This window comes from Tenrec ecaudatus, chromosome 16 (genome assembly GCF_050624435.1).
Source record: "Tenrec ecaudatus isolate mTenEca1 chromosome 16, mTenEca1.hap1, whole genome shotgun sequence".
Lineage (NCBI taxonomy): Eukaryota > Metazoa > Chordata > Mammalia > Afrosoricida > Tenrecidae > Tenrec > Tenrec ecaudatus.
This window is the reverse complement of record NC_134545.1, coordinates 85,736,767-85,756,074: the sequence shown is the minus strand read 5'-3', so window position 1 is coordinate 85,756,074 and position 19,308 is coordinate 85,736,767. Positions and strand designations below refer to the sequence as shown.

The 19,308-nt window shown below is 54.4% G+C and overlaps 1 protein-coding gene across 3 annotated transcripts; it reads right to left on the bottom strand.

Moving 5' to 3' along the window:
- Positions 1 to 1,436: 1,436 nt before the first annotated feature.
- On the bottom strand, positions 1,437 to 19,308 carry SFXN3 (sideroflexin 3). 3 transcript variants are annotated; one of them, XM_075534947.1, is made up of 11 exons: positions 18,809 to 19,308; positions 17,402 to 17,565; positions 16,576 to 16,750; positions 16,178 to 16,272; positions 15,742 to 15,817; positions 15,509 to 15,594; positions 14,956 to 15,083; positions 14,712 to 14,761; positions 13,540 to 13,589; positions 13,055 to 13,102; positions 1,437 to 5,181 (listed from the first exon to the last, which is right to left on the bottom strand). In XM_075534947.1, exons 2-11 carry the CDS (start codon positions 17,560 to 17,562, stop codon positions 4,959 to 4,961), a joined length of 1,092 nt encoding a protein of 363 aa, XP_075391062.1. In that variant the 5' UTR covers positions 17,563 to 17,565; positions 18,809 to 19,308; the 3' UTR covers positions 1,437 to 4,958. The 3 variants fall into 3 exon arrangements, with proteins under 3 accessions (XP_075391062.1, XP_075391061.1, XP_075391063.1); XM_075534946.1 differs by having other exon boundaries at positions 18,684 to 18,822; XM_075534948.1 differs by lacking the exon at positions 1,437 to 5,181 and adding an exon at positions 11,383 to 12,794 and having other exon boundaries at positions 18,684 to 18,822.

The window sequence follows — 19,308 nt, the reverse complement described above, 5'->3', positions numbered from 1 at the left end:
AGAGAACAAAACTGAGGGCCAGCAAACCTCCCGTTGCTTTTGTCCCCTGATGGGGGCTTGGGGAAATCCACAGGGGGGGGCATTGGTTGAGACGAGGCCCCCCTACTCAAGAAGTGTGCTGAAGGAAGGCACTGTCCCTCAGGGGCTGCGGCCTCCTGGGTTCTGGGACCAGTCTGCTGGCTTGCTGTCACACCGCACTCTACCACACCCCGAGATCCTGCGTTTCCCACAAGAGAGGTGTCTCTGGAACTGTTGAGGGCTAACCCTGGCCCAGGCACTGGGCGCTGTCTGCAGCCCGTCTCGATGCCCCCACGGTCCTTCCTAACGGGCCTCCTAGGAGATGTTCTTGTTTTGAATTAGCCTCAACGCCTCCAGCTTCAGCTCTGCCAACAGCCGTGACCCATCTGAACCTCAGTTTCTTCTGAGACTTGAGGATGGAATTCAGCCTACAGACATGTTGTATTTGGCACAATGCTTTATATTTGTTTCATTTAATTGCCAATATTCAAGCCCTGAAATATTTTCTGTAAAAATACAGAAGTTGTTTTGGCCCAAATTGTCAGAGAGGTCGTGAGGGAGACCCCACAGCTGTTCCTAGTGAGGAGATGGGGAGGTGGGAGGTGAGCTAAATCAGAGTCCGTTTCTGAGTGGTCCGTGCTGGCAGACCTTGGGGGAGGAGGGGAATTGGAGTCTGGATGCATGAAGTTGGATAGTATTCCCCAAAATTCATGTCCTTCCCAGAGCCTCAGAATGTGAGGGTCTTCCCAGAACCTCAGAAGGTAAGAACTTGATTTGAAAATAGAGTCCTTGTAGACATCATTAATTAAGTTGAGGTCTTAGCAGAGTAGGGTGGGTCTTTAATCCAATAAAACCAATGCTCTTATAAGAAAAGAAGGAACTAGGCCATCTAGCTGAGAAGCAACAAAGCCCACAAGGAAGAAGCACAGCAGCCTATATGATCAGGAGATGTCCATGGGATTAGGCATCAGGCATCAAAGATCCAAAACAAAAAATCATATCTATGTGAATGGAGGGGAGGACAGAGTGGAGACCCAAAGCCCATCAGTAGTCAATTGGACACCCCAGTCAAAATAGCCACAAGGAAGAGGCAAGCCAGTCAATGTGCAGCATAGCACCGATGAAACCCACAACCTTCCTCTAGTTCTTTAATGCTTCCCCCACCCCACTACCATGACCCCAATTCTATCTTAACCAATGTGACTAGACCAGAACATGTACACTGGTACAGATAAGAGCTCGAAACACAGGGAATCCAGAACAGACAAACCTCTCAGGACCATTAAGGGAAGCAGGGATACTAGGAGTTTAAGGGTGGGGTGGGATAGAGTAAGGGGAAAACGATCACAATGATCGACCCCCATCCCAGGGGGACAGACAGCAGAAAAGTGGGTGAAAAGAGACAGCAGACAATGTAAGACATGAAATTTTTTTAATATAAATTATCAAGGTGGCATAGGGAAGGGAGGGATGGTGAGGGACTGGGGGAGATGAGGAGCTGATGCCAGGGGCTCAGTAGAAAAAAATGTTTTTTGTGGGGTTTTTTTTGTTTTTTTTTTAACAATTTATTGGGGCTCATACAATTCTTATCACAGTTCATACATATACATACATCAATTGTATAAAGCACATCGAAAGAAATGTTTTTAAAAAGATGATGACAACATATGTATAGATGAGTTTGACAAAATGGACATATGGATTGTGATAAGAGGCCCCAATAAAATAAAATACAATTTTAAATAGAAGGGACACAGACACCGAGGGAAACAGCCTTGTGAAGACCAGGAGAGAGGCTGTCATGATGGTACTAAAAGCCAAGGAATGGCTGGGACCATCGGACTGGAAGAAGCAAGGAAGGAGCCTCCTATAGTCTTGGGAGGAAGCAAACCTTCCAACACCTCCCAATCCCAGATGTGTAGCCTCCAGAACTGTGAGAAAAGGGGATTTCTATTGTTTCCGCCTCTCCGTTTGTGGTACTTCCTTCAGGCAGTCTTGGGAGTAAGATCCCCTGGCCTGCCCAGGGACAACTGGAGAGGAGAGCTGGCTGCTCTCTGAAGGGTAAGGAGCCCCGGCGGGGGCATGGGTTCTGCACTAGGCAGACAAGGCCCACAGCTGGGGCCACCAGTAGGAGAAAGATGATGTTTTCTGTCACGAGTCAGCACTGACGTTATGGCAGAGAAGGCGCTCGAGGCCCACTCTGGTTCTCCACAGTGCTGATCTGCTCTGACTTCCCTGAGGGATCCCAAAGATTCCAGGATGTCACTGTCTCCTTTGAGCTTATGATCCTTGAACTAGATGGAGCTGAAGGGTCAGCTCCAACACGTAGTAATTATACCAACAACAGTAAACATCCCAAACCAGTGGAGTTTGAGTCCTGGTGACTCCATGGGTGCCCAAGTCAAACTGGGCTCCCTGGGGTCTCTCACAGCTGATCCTCAGGAGTGGAGAGTCAGGTGTTTCTTCTAGGTGGATGCCACCCTCTACCCAGTGGTTCTCAACCTTCCTCATGCCGCAGCCCTTTCATACAGTTCCTCATGTGGTGGTGACCCCCAACCATAAGCTGGAGGCACAGGGAATCCAGGGTGGATAATACCTTCAGGACCAGGGGTGTGAATGGTGATACTGGGAGAGTAGAGGGTGAGTGGGTTGGAAAGGAGGTACCGATTACAAGGATCTACATGTGACCTCCTCCCTGGGGGACAGACAACAGAAAAGGGGGTGAAGGGAGACGTCGGATAGGGCAAGATATGACAAAATAATAATCCATAAATTATCAAGGGCTCATGAGGGAGAGGGGAGCGGGGAGGGAGGGAAAAAAAGAGGACCTGATGCAAGGGCTTAAGTGTAGAGCAAATGCTTTGAAAATGATTAGGGCAAAGAATGTACGGGTATGCTTTATACAATTGATGTATGTATATGTATGGATTGTGATAAGAGTTGTATGAGCCCCTAATAAAATGTTTTAAAAAAATTATTTTTGTTCATTGCTACTTCATCACTGTCATTTTGCTACTGTTATGAATCAGGCGACCCCAGTGAAAAGGTCGTTCGACCCCCTAAGGGGTCTCAACCCACAGGTTGAGAACCGCTTTGGTCTACCCTTTGGGTTACCAGCCAAGAGTGTGTTGACCACTTATACCAGCAGGGACTTGCAGCAAGACTAGCTAGCACTTAGCAAAGGGTTATCATGTGCCAGGCAGTGTGGCACACAGCGTCCAGATGCGAGCTTGTTTCCGCCTCACTAAAGTCTGCTGGAGGCTTACTAACTTCACTTTTGAGATGAGGGAGCTGAGGTTCAGATCCGTGAGCTGAGTGTGCAGCAGAGCTAAGAGCTGAACCCAGTGTGTTTCAGTCGCTCCCTGTCAGCCTGACCATGCTCTACTGCTGAGCAGGGCTGCAGCTGGGCCCTGGTGCAGTCAAAGCTGTCACAGCGAGCAGCCAAATGGTAGAAATAAATGTAGGGGAGTGTGTGCCCAGAGAGCAAGAGATTGGGGTTGGGGGGTGGCCTGGAGGACAGGGCAACTCCCTCCTCCCCCCCTCACGCCCCCCTTCCCTCGTTCAGAAGCCTCGGGGACCATGGGCACCTGCGAGTGCTAGGGGGAAAAACTCACTGCCATCAAGGTTACTCTGTCCCAAGTGACCCCATGGGACACAGAAGAACTGTCCCTGTAGATAATTTGAGGCTGTAAAAATTTCTGACTATCCCCCCCCCACCGCGAAATCTTTCTGAGTTGAAAACCTCATCTTTCTCTCTTGGAGCCACTGGTGGTTCCGAAATGCTGACCTTGCAGACCAACACTACATTGCCCCTAGGGCTTCCTAGTGAGAAGGGAAATGGGAAAAGTCAAAGATGATATGGGAACTGCAGGTACCTCCAGCAATCTCGCTCCCAGGCTGAGGGTGTGGCTCTCTCAGCTGAAGAGCAGCGTGGGCCTAGGGGTGCCCTCACCGCCTTCGCACTCTGACTCTCCGTGCCTGACCGGTTTCCTCTGCAAGGGGCAAGTCATCTGCTTTACAGGGGATCAGGACCCTCGGTAACCCCAGAAGCACGGCGACTCCCGAGACCTGGGCCAGCTTAGCGCCAGGCCGCGCAGCAGGGAGAAGGGAACCGTGGAAAGCCTTGTGCTGAAGCCCTTCACCCAGTCAGGTGGGTGGCCAGCAGCCCGAAACAACTGGCCGCCTTCGCGGAATCCCGCATCCAAGGCCTGGAGCAGCCCCTGGCGGGGCCGAGAACCCCACCAGCAGGGCGCGGGGGCGGCGGGAGCCCCAGCCCACCTGCGCGAGGGCAGCCCACCCACAGGGGGTGGGGGAGGAGGACGGGAGTCCGCGGCCGGTCGGATTCCCAGCCAGCTCCCTCCTCACGGGAGGCGGCCCATTATCCGGCGTCGTTAAAGAGCAATTAGATGGAAATTAAGCCGAGAACAAGTATTGATTATCTCATTAAGGCCGGGGGAGCCCGCGCGGTCGGGGAGATTTTACCGCTGCTCACCCCATTATCTGCAAGGTGAAAGCCTGCGGTCATCCAAACCCAGCGGTGTATTGATCGCTTGCCCCATTCCCCAAACCCAGGCCCGCCCCCTCTCCTGTGGAGGAAGTGGGGTCTAGAGAGGTGACACCCGGGGTCAGGGGTGAGGGGGCAGAGGGAGCGCTCAGAACCCACTCTCTGTCACACTTCTGACTCGTCCATTTGGCTACTCCTAAATCACAATCGTTCCCTGATCCAACCAACCCTTTGAGGCCTAGAAGGAGGGGGTTTCCCTGATTTCTATGTCCAAGGAGGAGAATCAGAATTGGGATTAGATGGCCAGGAGTTGCCCTGGTGACAAAGAGGGGAGGGAGTCCACTTCGCAGATGCCTGGGGCCTCTTGCAAGGCTTGGAGACCTCAGACTCCAGAAGGGGGCTCCTTGCATACCCTTTAGAGAAAAGTCACCGTGTGCTAGGGAGGAAGGTTACTTGGTGCCTGTTGGATTAGTTTGCTTCTAGCCCCTCTGCCTCTCCAGACCCCCAAGGGCTCAGAAGAAGGGGCTGGAAGAGCCCCCAGGCGCTTGACCCCAGGGAGACACTCAGTCTGTTCCAAGAAGCTCCCAACTCCTGGCAGCCAGCTGCGGATGGATGGCGCTGTGTGTCCAGGTCTGGTCTGCCCTCCATGAGCTTCTGGCCTGGGGGGGGGGGGAAGGCGGGAAGTACTAATCACGGACTTAATGGACGGTTCCAAGTGGGCTGAGTTACTGGGGAGAGTGCAGGTGCTCCCCCGAGAAGGGGCGCTGGCCTCAGGGCCTCTCACGGAGCCACAGATGTCCCAGTGACAGCACCGGGAGCAGACCTGTTGCCTCACTGACTTCATTCAACTCGTGGTCAAGGTCAACTACACTAGCTCTGAGAGACCGGTAGGAGCAAATTATGGTCCCCTTCTCCGGGGGCCCAGAGCCCAGTGGAGCCACCCCCCAATGATACATAATCTCACAAACCATACTTGATAGACAGCAAAGAGAGGAAGTAAGAGGAGAGACTGACTTGGGGGAGAGGGGACCACGGAAGTCTCTCCAAGAAAGTGATGGCCAGCCCTCCTATCAGGTCGGAGCTCCTGAAACCCAGCCTGTGGTCAGGAGGGTGGATGAGGGGGCTTCCTCCCAGACTTCCCAAGCCCTGACGTGCCTTGGAGCACGCTCAGGCGCGAGCACGCACTATGTTCTGGCTTCTGGGCTGCCCTGTGCGCCTGGGTGCTACTGAGGCCCAGGACAGGAGCAGGCGCCTCCCGCCTGGCCCGTGCAGAGCGAGCGGCGCAGCCCTGAATCTGGGCTCCTCTCCCTGCCCCGGAGCGGGGCAACTATTAATCTTGGTTGACAGTTTCTAATGTCCTAATTGGGAGGTGGGGAGAGCAGCCCAGTCCGCCCTAAAGGTAGAAGCGGCTAATGGGCCTCTTCATCACCGCCAGGAGCCGGTCCCCCGTGGAACGCGAGGGGCGCTGCTGCAGGTGAGCCACGCGGCTCTCACTGGCGGCAGCCCGGCCCTTAATGAAGCCGCGCACGGCGGCCTGGGGGCTCTGAGGGGCCACCTTGAGGGCAATCCCGGGCTGAAAGGACCAAACCGCCAGCCTGCCCACCCAGCAGTCATCCACAGTCCCAGGACTCACCTGGCTGCCCTTTGGGGGTGGAGGGCACCTGGGGACGCTGTTGGCAGGCGAGTAGTGCTGGGTCTGGAGTTGGGGGGACATTCCTGAGAGCCCAAGGACCAGGTACAAAGTGTGTGCTAGGAATTCAGGCCAAGGAGCCCGTTCTGGGACTCGGTTTCCCATCAGGGTAGGCTGGTGAGTTCCCCAAGCCAACACCTACCTACGCCTGTCCCTATCTCCCCGCTTACACTAGTGGGACTTGTCACTAACCCTGCCTCATCTCTCCAAAGACTGTCACCTCCACCACCACCACCCCGCTTCCCATCCAGTCCCAAACCACTGGCTGAGACTGTGGGCAAGGCTCAGCCCTCCCTTGGGACCTGCTGCAGGGGGTGGGGGGACCCCCGGAACCCAGGGTCTTAGGCTTTCCAGGCCTCTCCCTGGCAGTCAGCCTCCCGCTCCCGCCCGATCTGCCTCCAGAGGCAACAGAAATATCTTCTCAGCTAATCCGGTTCAATTACAGCATAATAAAACACATAATAAAAACCTAATTCATTTTTCTCCTGCGCGCCCCATCTCCCGGCATCTTCTTGCTCGGGATTAAAAATTTGTCTTCACGTTTGTGGCACCGTAGTGCCGGCGCCTCCACATCTTTAATGTATGAGCTGGGGAGCTAGGGACCCTCGAGTTCTGCCGCCTACGCGTCGGGACGGCGCCCTGTCAGTCACCAGGGGATGCCGGTGTCAGGGATGGAGGGAGGGGCGTGGACCTGCACGGGGCATCAGGGACCCACATCCCCCTCCACAGTCCCCAGATTTCTAGGGCGTGGGGGAGGGGTGGTAGGCTGGCACACCTTCTTGTCCAACGGACCCAGCAGGGCCTAATGGGGGTTCATTGTGGGGCGAGTCGCTGGGGATCGCAGGGCCTGTAGAGCAGAGCCTGGAGGGGAGAGGGCTCTCTGCCCTCAGCCCGCCTCCTCTCGTGGCAGCTGACCTTCGGAGACAGCCCTGCCCGCTCAGCTCCCGCTGCCGAGCCACAGCCACCACCCCTGGTCCCTAGGGGCGCTCTAACACACTAATTGATCCCACTGTGAACGACCCTGGATCACTGAAATGAAGTCCAAGCTTCCAGAAGGAATTATTAAGAATCCAATAAGAGCAAATGTCCTACAAAGGCACAGTACCTGGCGAATTTGCAGAGGGAAGGCGGGAGGCCAACTAACCCAGCCAGATTCCTTCATTTCTTCCTGCATCCAGGGCAGGGTCCCAAACACCATCCATTCATGGAATAATTTTCTATTCTACCCGCCCCAACCAGAATCGTAGGTCCAAAGAAATACCTAACCTTTCCTTGGGGGAGGGAGAAAAAGCTTATTAGTTAGGCGACAGCTTACAGAACACACTAGTTTTTCATTTAGCAGCTCATATACATTTTTTCATGTCATTGATTACAATTTCCACAGTGTGAAATTGCTTCTCCCATGTCCTCCCTATTTCTCATTTCCATTCCTCCTTTCTTAACTCTTCTATTGATTGAGGATGATCAATTCGAGGGTAGTGTGTTTGGTTTTTCTCTTTGGGAGGGTTGACTGATAGATGAAAACAGCAAGCTCTCGCCCTGTGAACAGGCCCTTTATTTGGAAGATGCTTCTCAGGGGCATGGGGCTCGTTTTCCTACTGTATGGTGGTGGGAGTGCCCATCTGTGTGTGTCTGGAAAACTGCCCCCCTACTTTCTCCTGGTCATAATTCAATCGCAAACCCTCTCTGGTCTGGACGACTGGACAGGGAAGGCAGGGACCTGGGGCTGCCAATGGCTCTCTGGCAGAGAGTAGGGCATGCCCCTTCTCTGAATAGGGTAGGGATTCGTCCAGGAAGCTCCCTTTTGTGGGGAATGATGTCACTGGGCCAAGATTGCTCCATAGTGCCTACCAAAATGATGTCTCCCACAACAGGACACCTGGAGATTCCAGCAAGGTGTGAGCAGGTCGATAAAGTGGCGTGAAAGGGCGGAGGCTGTGTTCCTGCAGGTGGGAAGGTAGCTATTCTGTCCATCTCTCCCCAACTCTTGGTAGAGTTGTTTCCTGACCAACTGGATGTAAGGGTGGGGTGAGGGCAGGGGGCTGATGGAACGGGCGGGCCGGGCGGCAGAGTCACCAGGCCTCTACAGACACTAAAAAAGGACCAATCTTGGGAACCTGCAGGAGAGACCTCCCGTGATTCCTGGAAAACCTCGCGGATTTCCGGGCAGGAAGTCACAGGGAGGGCGGTGGGGAATGTGTAGGTTTCCAAACGGAAACAGAGGAAGTGGCGTTGGAGGACCTCGCGGTCCAGGGACCCAGAGACCCTTGGAGCAAATAAGCGAGTGGGCTGTGCGCTCAGAAAGGGACAGATACCAGGACGCCTAGCGGCAGCCCAAAAACCAAGGCCTGAGGAGGCGGAGCCTAGCCTTGATTGACAGCTGCCAGGACAGGGGCGGGACTCGGCATCGGATTGGCTCTTTCCTGAGGCGTGGCCCGCCTATGACTGACAGCACAGGGGCTCAAAGTATCTGTGACTGACAGGCTTGACGGTGAGGAGGTGTGGCTTAACTCTGATTGCGAGCCCACCACCTGTCCGCTAGACTACCGTTTAGCTACAGGGACCCCCTGGGATCCCAGCTGTCCGAATCGGGGCCTCACCAGTCCTAGTGGCCCAGGGAAGGAAGGAGCAGATTATGCCCACGTGGGCCCCTCCCCACGGCCCGATCGAGCTAGCGCTCCAGGCTCAAGCGATCACTTTCATTGGAGCAAGGGGGCGGAGGGGGGAAGGGCTGTGGTCTTTCTGGTGTTAAGAATGGGGCAGATTGGGCCAGGCATGGGGGAGAACCTGGGAGGAGAGCCAAGGCCAGAAGTAAAAGCTCTTGAAGTCCGAGCAGTGGGAGGGAGGGAGGGAGAGAGGAGGCCTGCCCAAGAACCGGGCAGCGAGAAAGGCCTGCCCCTTCCTTCCAAAGGCTGACTTATGCGGAAAAAATGAAGCCTGCGAGAGGCAGTCTGGAAGACATAGCTGGCTAGGGTTTGCCCCCAGAGAGCCTGTAAAGTGGCCGCAATGAACTCTTCGGGTGTGTTTGAGAAGTTAGGACGGAAAGCAGACAGGGAAGCACTCTAAGAGACCCAGTGGAGGACTGACCACTCCTCTCATATGGTTTCTACTGCCTGCAGGGCTCCGATATTTCTGTTATGACAGTTTGGAGGGGCTTTGTTTTACAGAGGTTCTTGTACCTCACTTCCAAGTGGGTTTCTATGACATAGCTTTTTGCAATAAAACCTTGAAATCAGAAGCGAGAGATGGTGCCCAGGTACCACTGCGGACTGTTCTGATGAAAACCACGATGGATGGAGCTTAAGAGAGTATCTGGAAAGAGTGGGCGGGAAATGTGGAACAGAACTTAAATTCTGAGAAAGGGAAAGAAAACAGTCCAAGATTCCTGGACCAGTTGAAGCTAGAGGACTCCCTGCGATACTCTTTAACCCTGAACCCAAACTCTCCCGAATTCACTTCTTTTGCTAATAACAGATTGGAGATCTATATACAAGTATGCGTGTGTATATCCCATGAGTACTGAGCTCCGTTTAAAGAAGCACCGCTATGAGACCAGATGGTCCATAATTACGCTAAAGCAAAGGGGTCAAACTGGCAGCCCGTGGGCCACCAGTCTGGCACCCCTGCTCTAAAGCAAAGATGAGAGAGTAAGGGTCAGGAAAACTAGATGGCCGGAAATGGGACACCGGAACAGAAATCATGAGAACGTTGTCACATAGTGGACTATTAACCAATATCATTGAGCAAGTTGTACAAAAACTATTAGATGGAAACCTAAGTTGATGGGTAATTTTTCACCACACACATATACACAATAAACCAAACTCATTGCCTCACTGCCAATGCTGACTCGTCGCTACCCGTCAATGTTTCCGAGGCTGTAACTGTTTATGGGAGTAGAAAGTCTAGTCTTTCTTCCATGAAGCTGCAGGTGGTTTTGAACTATTAACCATGGAAATTGCAGCAGAGTGTGTAACCACTATAGCTCCAGGGCCTATATACATCTATCTATATAAAGGATACATATCTATGTGCATGTATTCTTTTTCAAAAGGATCATCAAAGGCAAAACTATCACTGCCAAAAGTGGCTTCAAGAAAGAATGGAGGGCCTCTGCCAGCTGGGAGGGAAGTGCCAGTCTAGATTGGCAGAATGGGATGGAATTGGAGCTACATTGAATGATCTTGGTGTTCTCCCATACTTAAACAAGAATGACATTCTTTGCTTATTCCTTCAGCTATAAAACCCTCAAGTTGGGAAAAGGGCTAGATACACCTGTGGACCTATCCATTTTGTTGGCTGGCAAACCACCTGGGCCCAGGGAGGAGCTATCCTGGGATGTCAAAGGGACCAGGGTGTCTATTGCCTCCAGTTTGTCTGGCACTAGACAGGATGCCTAATGAGGAGGAAGCAGTACACAGTAACTCCAGTCACAAAGACCTCAGCTGAGTCCTGGGCCCATCACCTCCTGGTTGTGTAAGTGAGGGCAACTTCTCAGTGTCTCTAAGCATGCTTCTTTGCTGAGAATGCACATCTGCCCAGATTCCCTGCCGTTGTGGTGAAGATCAGAAGAGACAGTAGGTTTATAGCACCTGGCTTTATTGAGATTGACACCACTGAGTGACATCATACACGGGGGTTCAATGAATAATAGATGATGGTGCTCCCTTTCTGTGCAAGGAAACTTTTACATACCCAAAGAAGAGTGAGTGACCCACAGGTCAATTTAATAGACTATTCTGGGGACCATTCATGGGAACCCAGGTGGTGTAGTGGTTTCATGTTGCATTACTGCAAGATTAGCTGTTCAAAACCACCATCCATTCGACAGGAGAAAGATGACGCTATCTGCTCAATAAAGATTTACATCCGTGGAAATCCTTGGGTTGTAATCCACTTGATGGCAGTGGATGGTTTTACTTTAGTAAAGGATGTGGGACTCAGGTCAGTGGTTGGGCCTCACCAGCCACTTCATGGAAGAAAGATGAGGCAGTCTACTTTCATAAAGATTTACAGCCTTACAAACTCAACAGGGACAGACAGCTCTACTCTGTTTTACAGGGGAAGTGGTAGGGGTTTGGGCGTTAGGACACAACAGGAGCTGATAGAACTGATTTTCTAATCTTAGATCGCCCTCTGCTGGGAGATCGAGGCTCCTACAAGAGTAGAGAGGGAGAAGCTTAAGGCCTGGCAGATTTTGTAGGGAGAAGCAGCTAGGCCACAGTCCTCTTCCTGGGTATTTAGGTCAGGGAATCAAATGAAGATCAAAGTTTGGATGCTTTATGGTTTATTGAGTAACACTGGCATCATAGCTGTCATCATTGGTGGAGAGTGATTGGAAGGGCAAGAAAATGTTCTCAGAGAGTCCCATGGGGGCCCTACACACCTGTCCCACTAACACCTTCAATCAGAGGTCATGGGAGTCAGAGCCAAAGTCCTTTTCTCTCTTCATGCTGAGCCTGGCACCACCAGTTCCATCACCACACCCACCTTTCATTTGGACCCGGCATCTGGGCCCAGGCCCTTCCTCTTTTCCAGGGTGGGTTGGGGGTAGGGGCAGAGCCAAGCCATAAGAATGAGAAGGCAATAGGAGGGAGTTTTGCTGAATGACTCACATAGGTCAACGGCGCACAAAAGTCCCTGAATGAGGAGGGCACCCTTGGGGCTAGTTAAGTGTTCTAGTTACAATCACTCAGCTACTCCTGGGGTTCAAGCACCGCGCCCAAGCTGCGTCCCTCTGGAAGAGGGTCTGCTGAGAGCTCATAGAAGGGAGTGCCAGCACAGCCTTTGTGGCTTTTGAGTTGGGGGTGGGGGTGGGAGTGCAGGATTTCGATGGGAGATTATGGTGTCAGAGCAGACCAAGGCTCCTAGGATTGTGTGATGTTCATACTGGGGAGTAGGGGAGATGATGAGGGCAAGAGAGGATTCTGGACCATCTTTGTTCTGGGAGGGGAGAGGAGTGGGAGAAGAGAGGAGAGAAGTGAATAGATTTCAGGATGTGGGGATGTATACACCCCCTGCCTCCATGATCCTAACATGTCTTCACTGGCCAGCCCCGTTCCTGAGTCAGCTTTGGAAGCCATGAATCAGAATCTAGACTGACTTTGGCTGGCTAGTGTCCCCCAGTGTCTGTGGAGAGTGTGGAGGGCAGTCGGGAAGGTGACTAGAACAGTTTAGGAAAGACAGTGCTACAAGCTGGCTAGCTGGCAAGTGGGGGAAAAGGGGATCTCACAACACCCCAGGACCACACATACATACACATGCATGCACAGAGGAAGTGGTTATCTGACTCTGCTCATCGGTACCAGAGTGGAGAGAGGGGGGTTATGGGAGCACTGCTTTGGGCCTAACGTATTGCTGTTCTCAGAATTCCCTCCACAGCCCCTTACCCAGTGCCAGGCAGCCAGAGAAGGGTCGGAGATGGCTAAGCCCCACTCCAGCAGCCACCCAAGGAGGTTAAGGAGGGTGTTAAGGCCAGCCCTCCCTCAAAGCCCCTTGTTGTAGAAAACCACTTGGATGCTGGGGGTTTGCTCATGGATCTGAGCTCGCAGGTCCGGCTCCAGCCTGCTCACATGGATGGAGCTGCAACAGAACAGCAAGGCCACTTGAGTGTCCCCTGAACCCAGCCCTCTCAGGCTAAGCGGCTGCCCCTCCTTTTAGATGGCCAGCCTGATGAGTTTTCTCCTTCTTTGCTAGCAGGGCTGACTCACTGCCACCTTCCCCAACTCTCAGAATCAGCCGTGCCAGTCCTCCTCTCAGGAAATGCAGAAGACCCTCACGGACAGTGGGTCCTGATAAGTAGATATCTGACCAGAACCCACCCACCCCGGGGTGTCACTTACCTCTTCTGAGGGAACAGGGCACAGCACAGGGGGGTGGCAAAGACCAGGCTGAGGGAGGAGACAGTTGGAGAGACTGGTGAAGCTTTGGCTTAAGGGGGCTCCCTCCCTGCAGCCTTGGGGACAGCCCCAGTAGATGGAGGTGGAGTAAAACTGGAAGGATCAGACATTTTGCTCTGGCAAAGGAGAATAGTCTCTGGGGCCTGGACCCAAAGGCCCCCTCATCAGAAAGTGGCAATCAGAAATTAAATGGATCTGATGCTGAGAGATCATGTCTGTGATGTCTCTTGAATATGGAGATTTGAACCCCCTCAACTAGACACCATGATCGTCAAGGATGGGGAGCACCACCCCCTAAACACACAGAGCACACCTACCACCAGGCATTCAGGGCACCCATGAGCTCAATACGTATAAACATCTTGAGCACAACAATCCCCCACCCAAGCCCACCACAGAACAGGCGCTCTGAGTCCCAATACACTTACCAGAAGCCCACCAGTCCCACCTGCAGGGGTGCCCCCAGCCAGGGGCGGCGCTGTTGGGAGACAGAGAATGGCAGTAGCATGGCATATGTCCCCTTCTCTCCACGCCCCCCATGCCACTGTACCCATCAGCCCTGACTTTGAGCCCTCAGGTGTGTGGCTCTGCACTTTCTCTCGAGCAGTCACAGGGCTGTGACCTCCAGGAGATCCACTCTACGCACGCCCACCCCCCCCCCAGGCCTGTTTGGTGACCATCCTCTGCTGTTTCGCCCATGCCTGTCTTCCAGCCTCAGGTTAGCTTCCAGAGCCCTCCTCATCCCTCCCTCTGTTTCCTCACTTCCTCCAGGAAGCCTCCTCTAACCCTCCGCTCACTTCCTCCCACCCCAGTGGCATGAATATGTCCCTTGTCAAACACATCTGCTCTGCACACCCTTCTCAGCTCCAACCATAGGGACCCCATTCTGTTTCTTGTAAGCCGCTGCCTTGGGCCCTTCGTCCTTGCTGTTCCTTCTAACTCAAACACCCTTCCCCACTCTCTTCCTTCCCAGCCTCCGAGTCTTCAGAGGTACCTCCTTGAGCCACTCTCTCTCAGCACCCCTCTGTCCCCCGTCCCCCGTGTCGATGAAATTGCCCCATTGGTTTCCAGCAGAGCAGTGGGTTTGTGTCCTTACTAGCAGATTCTGAATGCCGCCGCCTCCTCAGCCCAAGGACATGCGAGGGGCATAGTTGACGCTCAGTAGATATTCATGAGGGCAGGAGCCCATGCCTTCCTGTGCCTTGCTTCCCTGTCTGCTTAGTGCCTGTGCAGGTGTAGCCCATGATTACTGGGTGACGGCATGAAATGATGCCAGGTGTGGCTGTGAAGGTCCGTGGTGGCTGCATCTAGCAGAGGTCCCTAGAGTGCGGAGGCTTTCCTTCAGAGCAGAAACCATCCCCTCCAGCCCTTTTTCTCCTCCTCCCACCTTCTCCCATGCCCCTCCCCCACCCGCAGGCCTACCCCTGGAGGTTCAGGTTCTTCTTGCTAGCCTGGGGAGGTGGTGGGGAGGTGAATGAGGGAGTGGGGAGGGCAGGTGAAAGGTCTTGGACTCTGGTCAGGCTGGGGCTGAGTGGAGGGCTGGCCACTTCTGCTCCCAGCCATCCCCACTTCCAGGATGGGAGAGGCGTGCATCACCTACCTTCAGAAAGTCCTTCTTCTCCAGACTGTCCATGATCACAGGGGGAATGGCTGGGGGTGGGGGTGGGGGAGCAGGCAGGGAGGGAGTTAGTGGGGTGAAAATAGGAAGCCCTAAGAAAGAGGGAAGTGCCTTTCCCACTCTCCAAAGTCTTACCACCCCCAGAGCCCCCACCCCACCCTGAACTCCAAACACTTCATGGCTTCCAGTAGAGTTTGCCCCACCCCACTCAGCCACTCAGCCTCACCCATGGCAGGAATGGCCATGCAGATTCTCGATATCACCACCTGGAAGATTCCCTGTTTGGCTGCAGCCACTGACTGGCCAAGCCTCTGACCTTCCTCATCAGTCACTGGGATTCCCACCTGCAGCTCCCTGCAAAGGGAAGAGGAGGTCAGACGGAGGCCCCAAATCCCACCTGCAGTGTCCTGATAGACAGCTACTACCTGGGGCCTCTGGACATTCTAGATCAGTGGTTCTCAACCTTCCTAAAGCTACAAGCCTTTCATACAGTTTCTCCTGTGTGGTGACCCTCCCCCCCTACCGCCATAACATTATTTTTGTTGCTACTCTATAACTGAAATGTTGCTACTGTTATGACTTGGGCAACCCCTGTGAAAGGGTTGTTGGACCTCCAAAGGGGTCACAACCCACAGGTTGAGAACTGCTATTCAGGATGCAAAGACTGATGCTCCCACCCCTGGGACCCTTGTGATGAGAACAAGGCAGGGAGGGGCTGGAGCACCCCCACTCTGGGCTGATCTGCCATGGTGGGGCGGACAGTGTGCCCACAAGCTCACCTCTGCCTCATCAGGGGGATGTTGATGCAGTTGGCAGCAGCCACGGCTGCAAAAGGAACAAATCTGCCCACCAGGGGGGGCAGGTGCTAGGGGAGAAAATGCAAGGAGTCAGGGGCTTGGGCGCCACATGGAGGAGAGTCTGTGGGTCAGCGATGGATGGGTGCCAGGGAAGGGGGTGGGAAAGGAAGAAAGGGAGGAAGGGGACCATGGCTTAGGGGGTAGGAGGGCTTTACCTTGGTGAGGGATTTGAGGCCCAGAGCTGTGGCCACAGCCCCAGTAGTGGCACTCACATAAGCTGTTCCCAGCTGCCTGTGGGTGGAAGAGCCAGGTCACAAGGGGAGGTGAAGAGTCAGAGGTGATTATTTTCCTTCAAGGACCAGCCAAGAACTCAGCACATGAGGCAGAGGGGGGGGGGGGGCACTGCAGAGAAAGGCCGTGCCCCACCTTCGGTATAGGCTTGTCCCACAGTTCTACTCCCTGCCCTTGAAGATGGGTCGATTGACCCCCAAGTCATACAGAGGAGGGCCTCATGGTCTCTGTCAGGCAGAGGAAGCAGGATGGAGGATAAAGACAGGAGAGGCAGGTGTGGAGACAAGGTGCTACAGGGAAGAGGTGTGAAAAGGAGAGGAGAGTGGGTGCCAGGGGGGTGGTGGGGGGACTGTCTCTCACCCAACTGTGATGGGAGCGTCACCGCTCCGGTTGGAGTAGTTGACGATGGCATTGAAGGACTGATTCACCCACTGCCAGAACACCACAGTCGGGGTCTTCCTGAAGAAATAAGGACATGTACTTCGGTCTCCCTACAGTGTCCCTCATCACCCTTGGACCCCTATGATCAAACCCAACCTGTAGGAGGGTCTCAGAGGATGCCCTTAGAACCTGCTGAGGGCTACTTCCACAAACACCTCCCCTCTCTCTGGGGTGAAAGGACACCCCGGGCCAACAGCTGAGGACTGGAGTCTCTAGGACTCTCACCACCCACGGTCTTCTTCTCAAACCGGACCAGAGAGCAAGCACCTCCTCTAGTTCCGATGGACCACACAGGAAGGAGATGCCTGGGCCAGGACCTGCCTGTAGAAGGTGAGCATGCAGCCAGTGATGGTCATGTTCATGGGCACCTGGGCCGACATCCTGCCAATCAGCACAAGCTTCTCCCCCGTGTCTGGGTGGAAGGCGGAATCGTACACGTATTTAGCTCTCCACAGCTGGTCTTCGGTGAGCCCTGGAGCCACCACACCGGCCCTGCAGATGGCAGGGAAAAGATGTGCGATTCTGAGACCCAAACTTCTCTTGGGCCCAGCTGCCCAGTTTAGAAAGCAGCTGAAGAATGAGCTCAGAATTCTGCCCCTAAATCTCAGAATAAAGGCGCTCCCTGCCTCTTGGGGTGGGTCAGAGCTCAGGGATTTTCTATGCCCTCTCCAGCCACACACAGAGATGTGCTTCTCTATTTCTGTCTAAAGGCTGGATCCTGGCCAAGGGTGGTTACCGATGGGTCAAAAGGGTGAAGGTAAGGATTTCCACTTCCTCCTGTCTTTGAACTTGGAGGCTCATCTCATCTACAGAGCGTGGCTCAGCAGTGGTTTAGGCCCTCTTCTCGGAGGGTTTGGGAAGCACAGAGCAGGCTCCACCCATACATTCCAAATGCCCTTTCTTCAGTGAAAGCTCCCTATAGCCCTTTGGGCTAGAGCTTTGGCCAGTTATCTGTGATGCTAGGAGATGAACAGGAGTAGATTGGGAGTCGGGGGATGGTTCAGGAGAGGGGGATGGTTCAGGAGAGGGGGATGGTTCCGGAGAGGACACTTTGAGGTTGGGCGAAGCAGGTGTGAGGGGTCCTATGATCCTCACAGAGAAGAACGCCAGAGGCACAGAGCTGATAGTGGGGGGGGGGGTTACCTGTAGTTCTGTACAATGTTTCGGGAAGCTTCCAGCTGGGCTCCAGAGAGCAGCAGATTCCGGGGGTCGGTGACAGTGAAGAAGTGCCGGGCTCTGCCCATGAACGTGCTTTGATCCCAGCGAGGTTCTTGGATGTTGATATTTAAGGGCAACTCCCCCATTTTCTGCAGGGCAGGGTCAAGGGTCAGAGGGACCCCAGTAGGGCACTTAAGGGTTCCTCTTGGAGGAGACTTGGGAGGCCCTGCTCTTCTCTCCAAGCTGAAGGTGAGTCCCTTCTGTAGCTCTAGGTCACACCAGGTAGGTAAGCAAGGGTAAGGGGAGGAGCTGTTTCCTTAGCAATGCCCTGGCCCTGGGAGTCACCTGCAGCCACTGGAGGAGGGGAAGGAGAACAGAACAGGACACCAGATTTCCTGTCCTCTGGCCTGCTGTGGCGTCTCATGAGGGTGACTGATGCCCAAGCGGTAACTAGTTCCCCAGCATTTCTTGGCTCGTGAGCTCTGGACGCACAAACATGTGAACTATATGCAGGATCACTGACAGCTGTAGGGCCCAGCTGCCCTGCAACCTAGATACAAAGCCATCCCACACACTCCTTCATGATTGGAGGAGAACTCCGGCTCATTGGTCACCCCAGGGCTGATCCACTGCAAACCCCAACCAAGGGACTCATGCCAGCTTTGTGGGTGCTCTCACCCACATGTTCCTTCCCCAGACCCATCTTCCCCAAACCTGCACCTAAAGTCCTAAACTCTGCCCTGTCCCATAGCAGGGCAGGGTTAGCAGGCACCCACCAACTCTCCCTGAAGGCATCCAGTCCAGAAAGGAAGAGGATTCAGTAGGTACTCTCAACACACAACACAGAAAGGGCTGAAGCAGCCATCTGGTGCTGAGAAGCAAAATCCTACAGAATGACTAATCCCCTCCAGTCACACTTCCTGCTGCACAGACAGGCACGCCCTAGGCTGGCTCTCTTACACACTCGCATAGCCTCACACAAACACCATCCTGCACGATGGACACACAGACAAATTAGGCGGACACTCTACACAAATCAGCCCACAAAGACCGTTACTTACACACACCAGTGCAGACACATGAACACACAGCCCACACCCATCAACTACTGATTAAGAGCTGGTTCCCCAACTAGTCCCACCCTGGCATTTCTGTCCACAGCCCACCTCTCTACCGTCCTGGGGCCTCCCCAGAGCCGAACTTGCTGGATCCACAGAACAAAGAGATGGCCTCAGGCCGGACCTCCAGCCCCCAACCCAGGACTCACGATTTCCTGGGCTCCTGGGTCGCTGCAGCTCTCCAACCTGCCTTCCTCTCCGAGTCGCCCCGGCCTTCCCAGCCACTAGAGGGGACGTGACGCGTGACGTTGACTAGAGAGGGGGGTGGACTCACCCGATGCGTCCGTGTGCTGGGCCCCGGGATTGGCAGAGCCTAGGGGCGGCGGGTGTTATTTGGGGCTACGCCCGCGGCCCCGGTCCCAGGCCGTGGCCCTGCTCCTCCACCTTCCAGAGCCAATCGGAACGCGGGGAGCGGTCCAGTCCTGGCGGGGTCTCTCCGACAGAAAGAGGCGGCGGCGGCGCCAGCGCTGAGCCTGCAGGCTGCAGCTCCCAGGAGGGCCTCTTGAGGCACCCAGCAGCTGCGGCGCGGGGTCAGGGCGCCCTGGGAGAACTCGTGCAGGGCGCAGGTGGGCGGCGTGGAGGGCGGGTCCCGAGGGCTCGGCTTACCATCCGCTTTGTTTACTTGGTGGCTACCTTGGCAGTGGCTTCCGCCGATCTGATCCCCTGGTCCCCTGGCACCCCGGGACCCACGCGGTCCTGCCACCGCCGCGCCTTGGCATCTCCACCTCCTGTCACCAGCCACAGTCCCTCTCTGCTCGTCCACCGTGTCCCCAG

Coding starts and splice junctions, on each gene's coding strand:
- SFXN3 (XM_075534947.1), bottom strand. CDS start 17,562: ATGGGGGAGTTGCCCTTAAATATCAACATCCAAGAACCTCGCTGGGAT. Junction 16,751..17,401: donor AACATTGTACAGAACTACAG/GTAACCCCCCCC, acceptor TGCCATCTGCAG/GGCCGGTGTGGTGGCTCCAG. Junction 5,182..13,054: donor GCCCTGTTCCCTCAGAAGAG/GTAAGTGACACC, acceptor CCCCCCCCCCAG/GCCAGAAGCTCATGGAGGGC.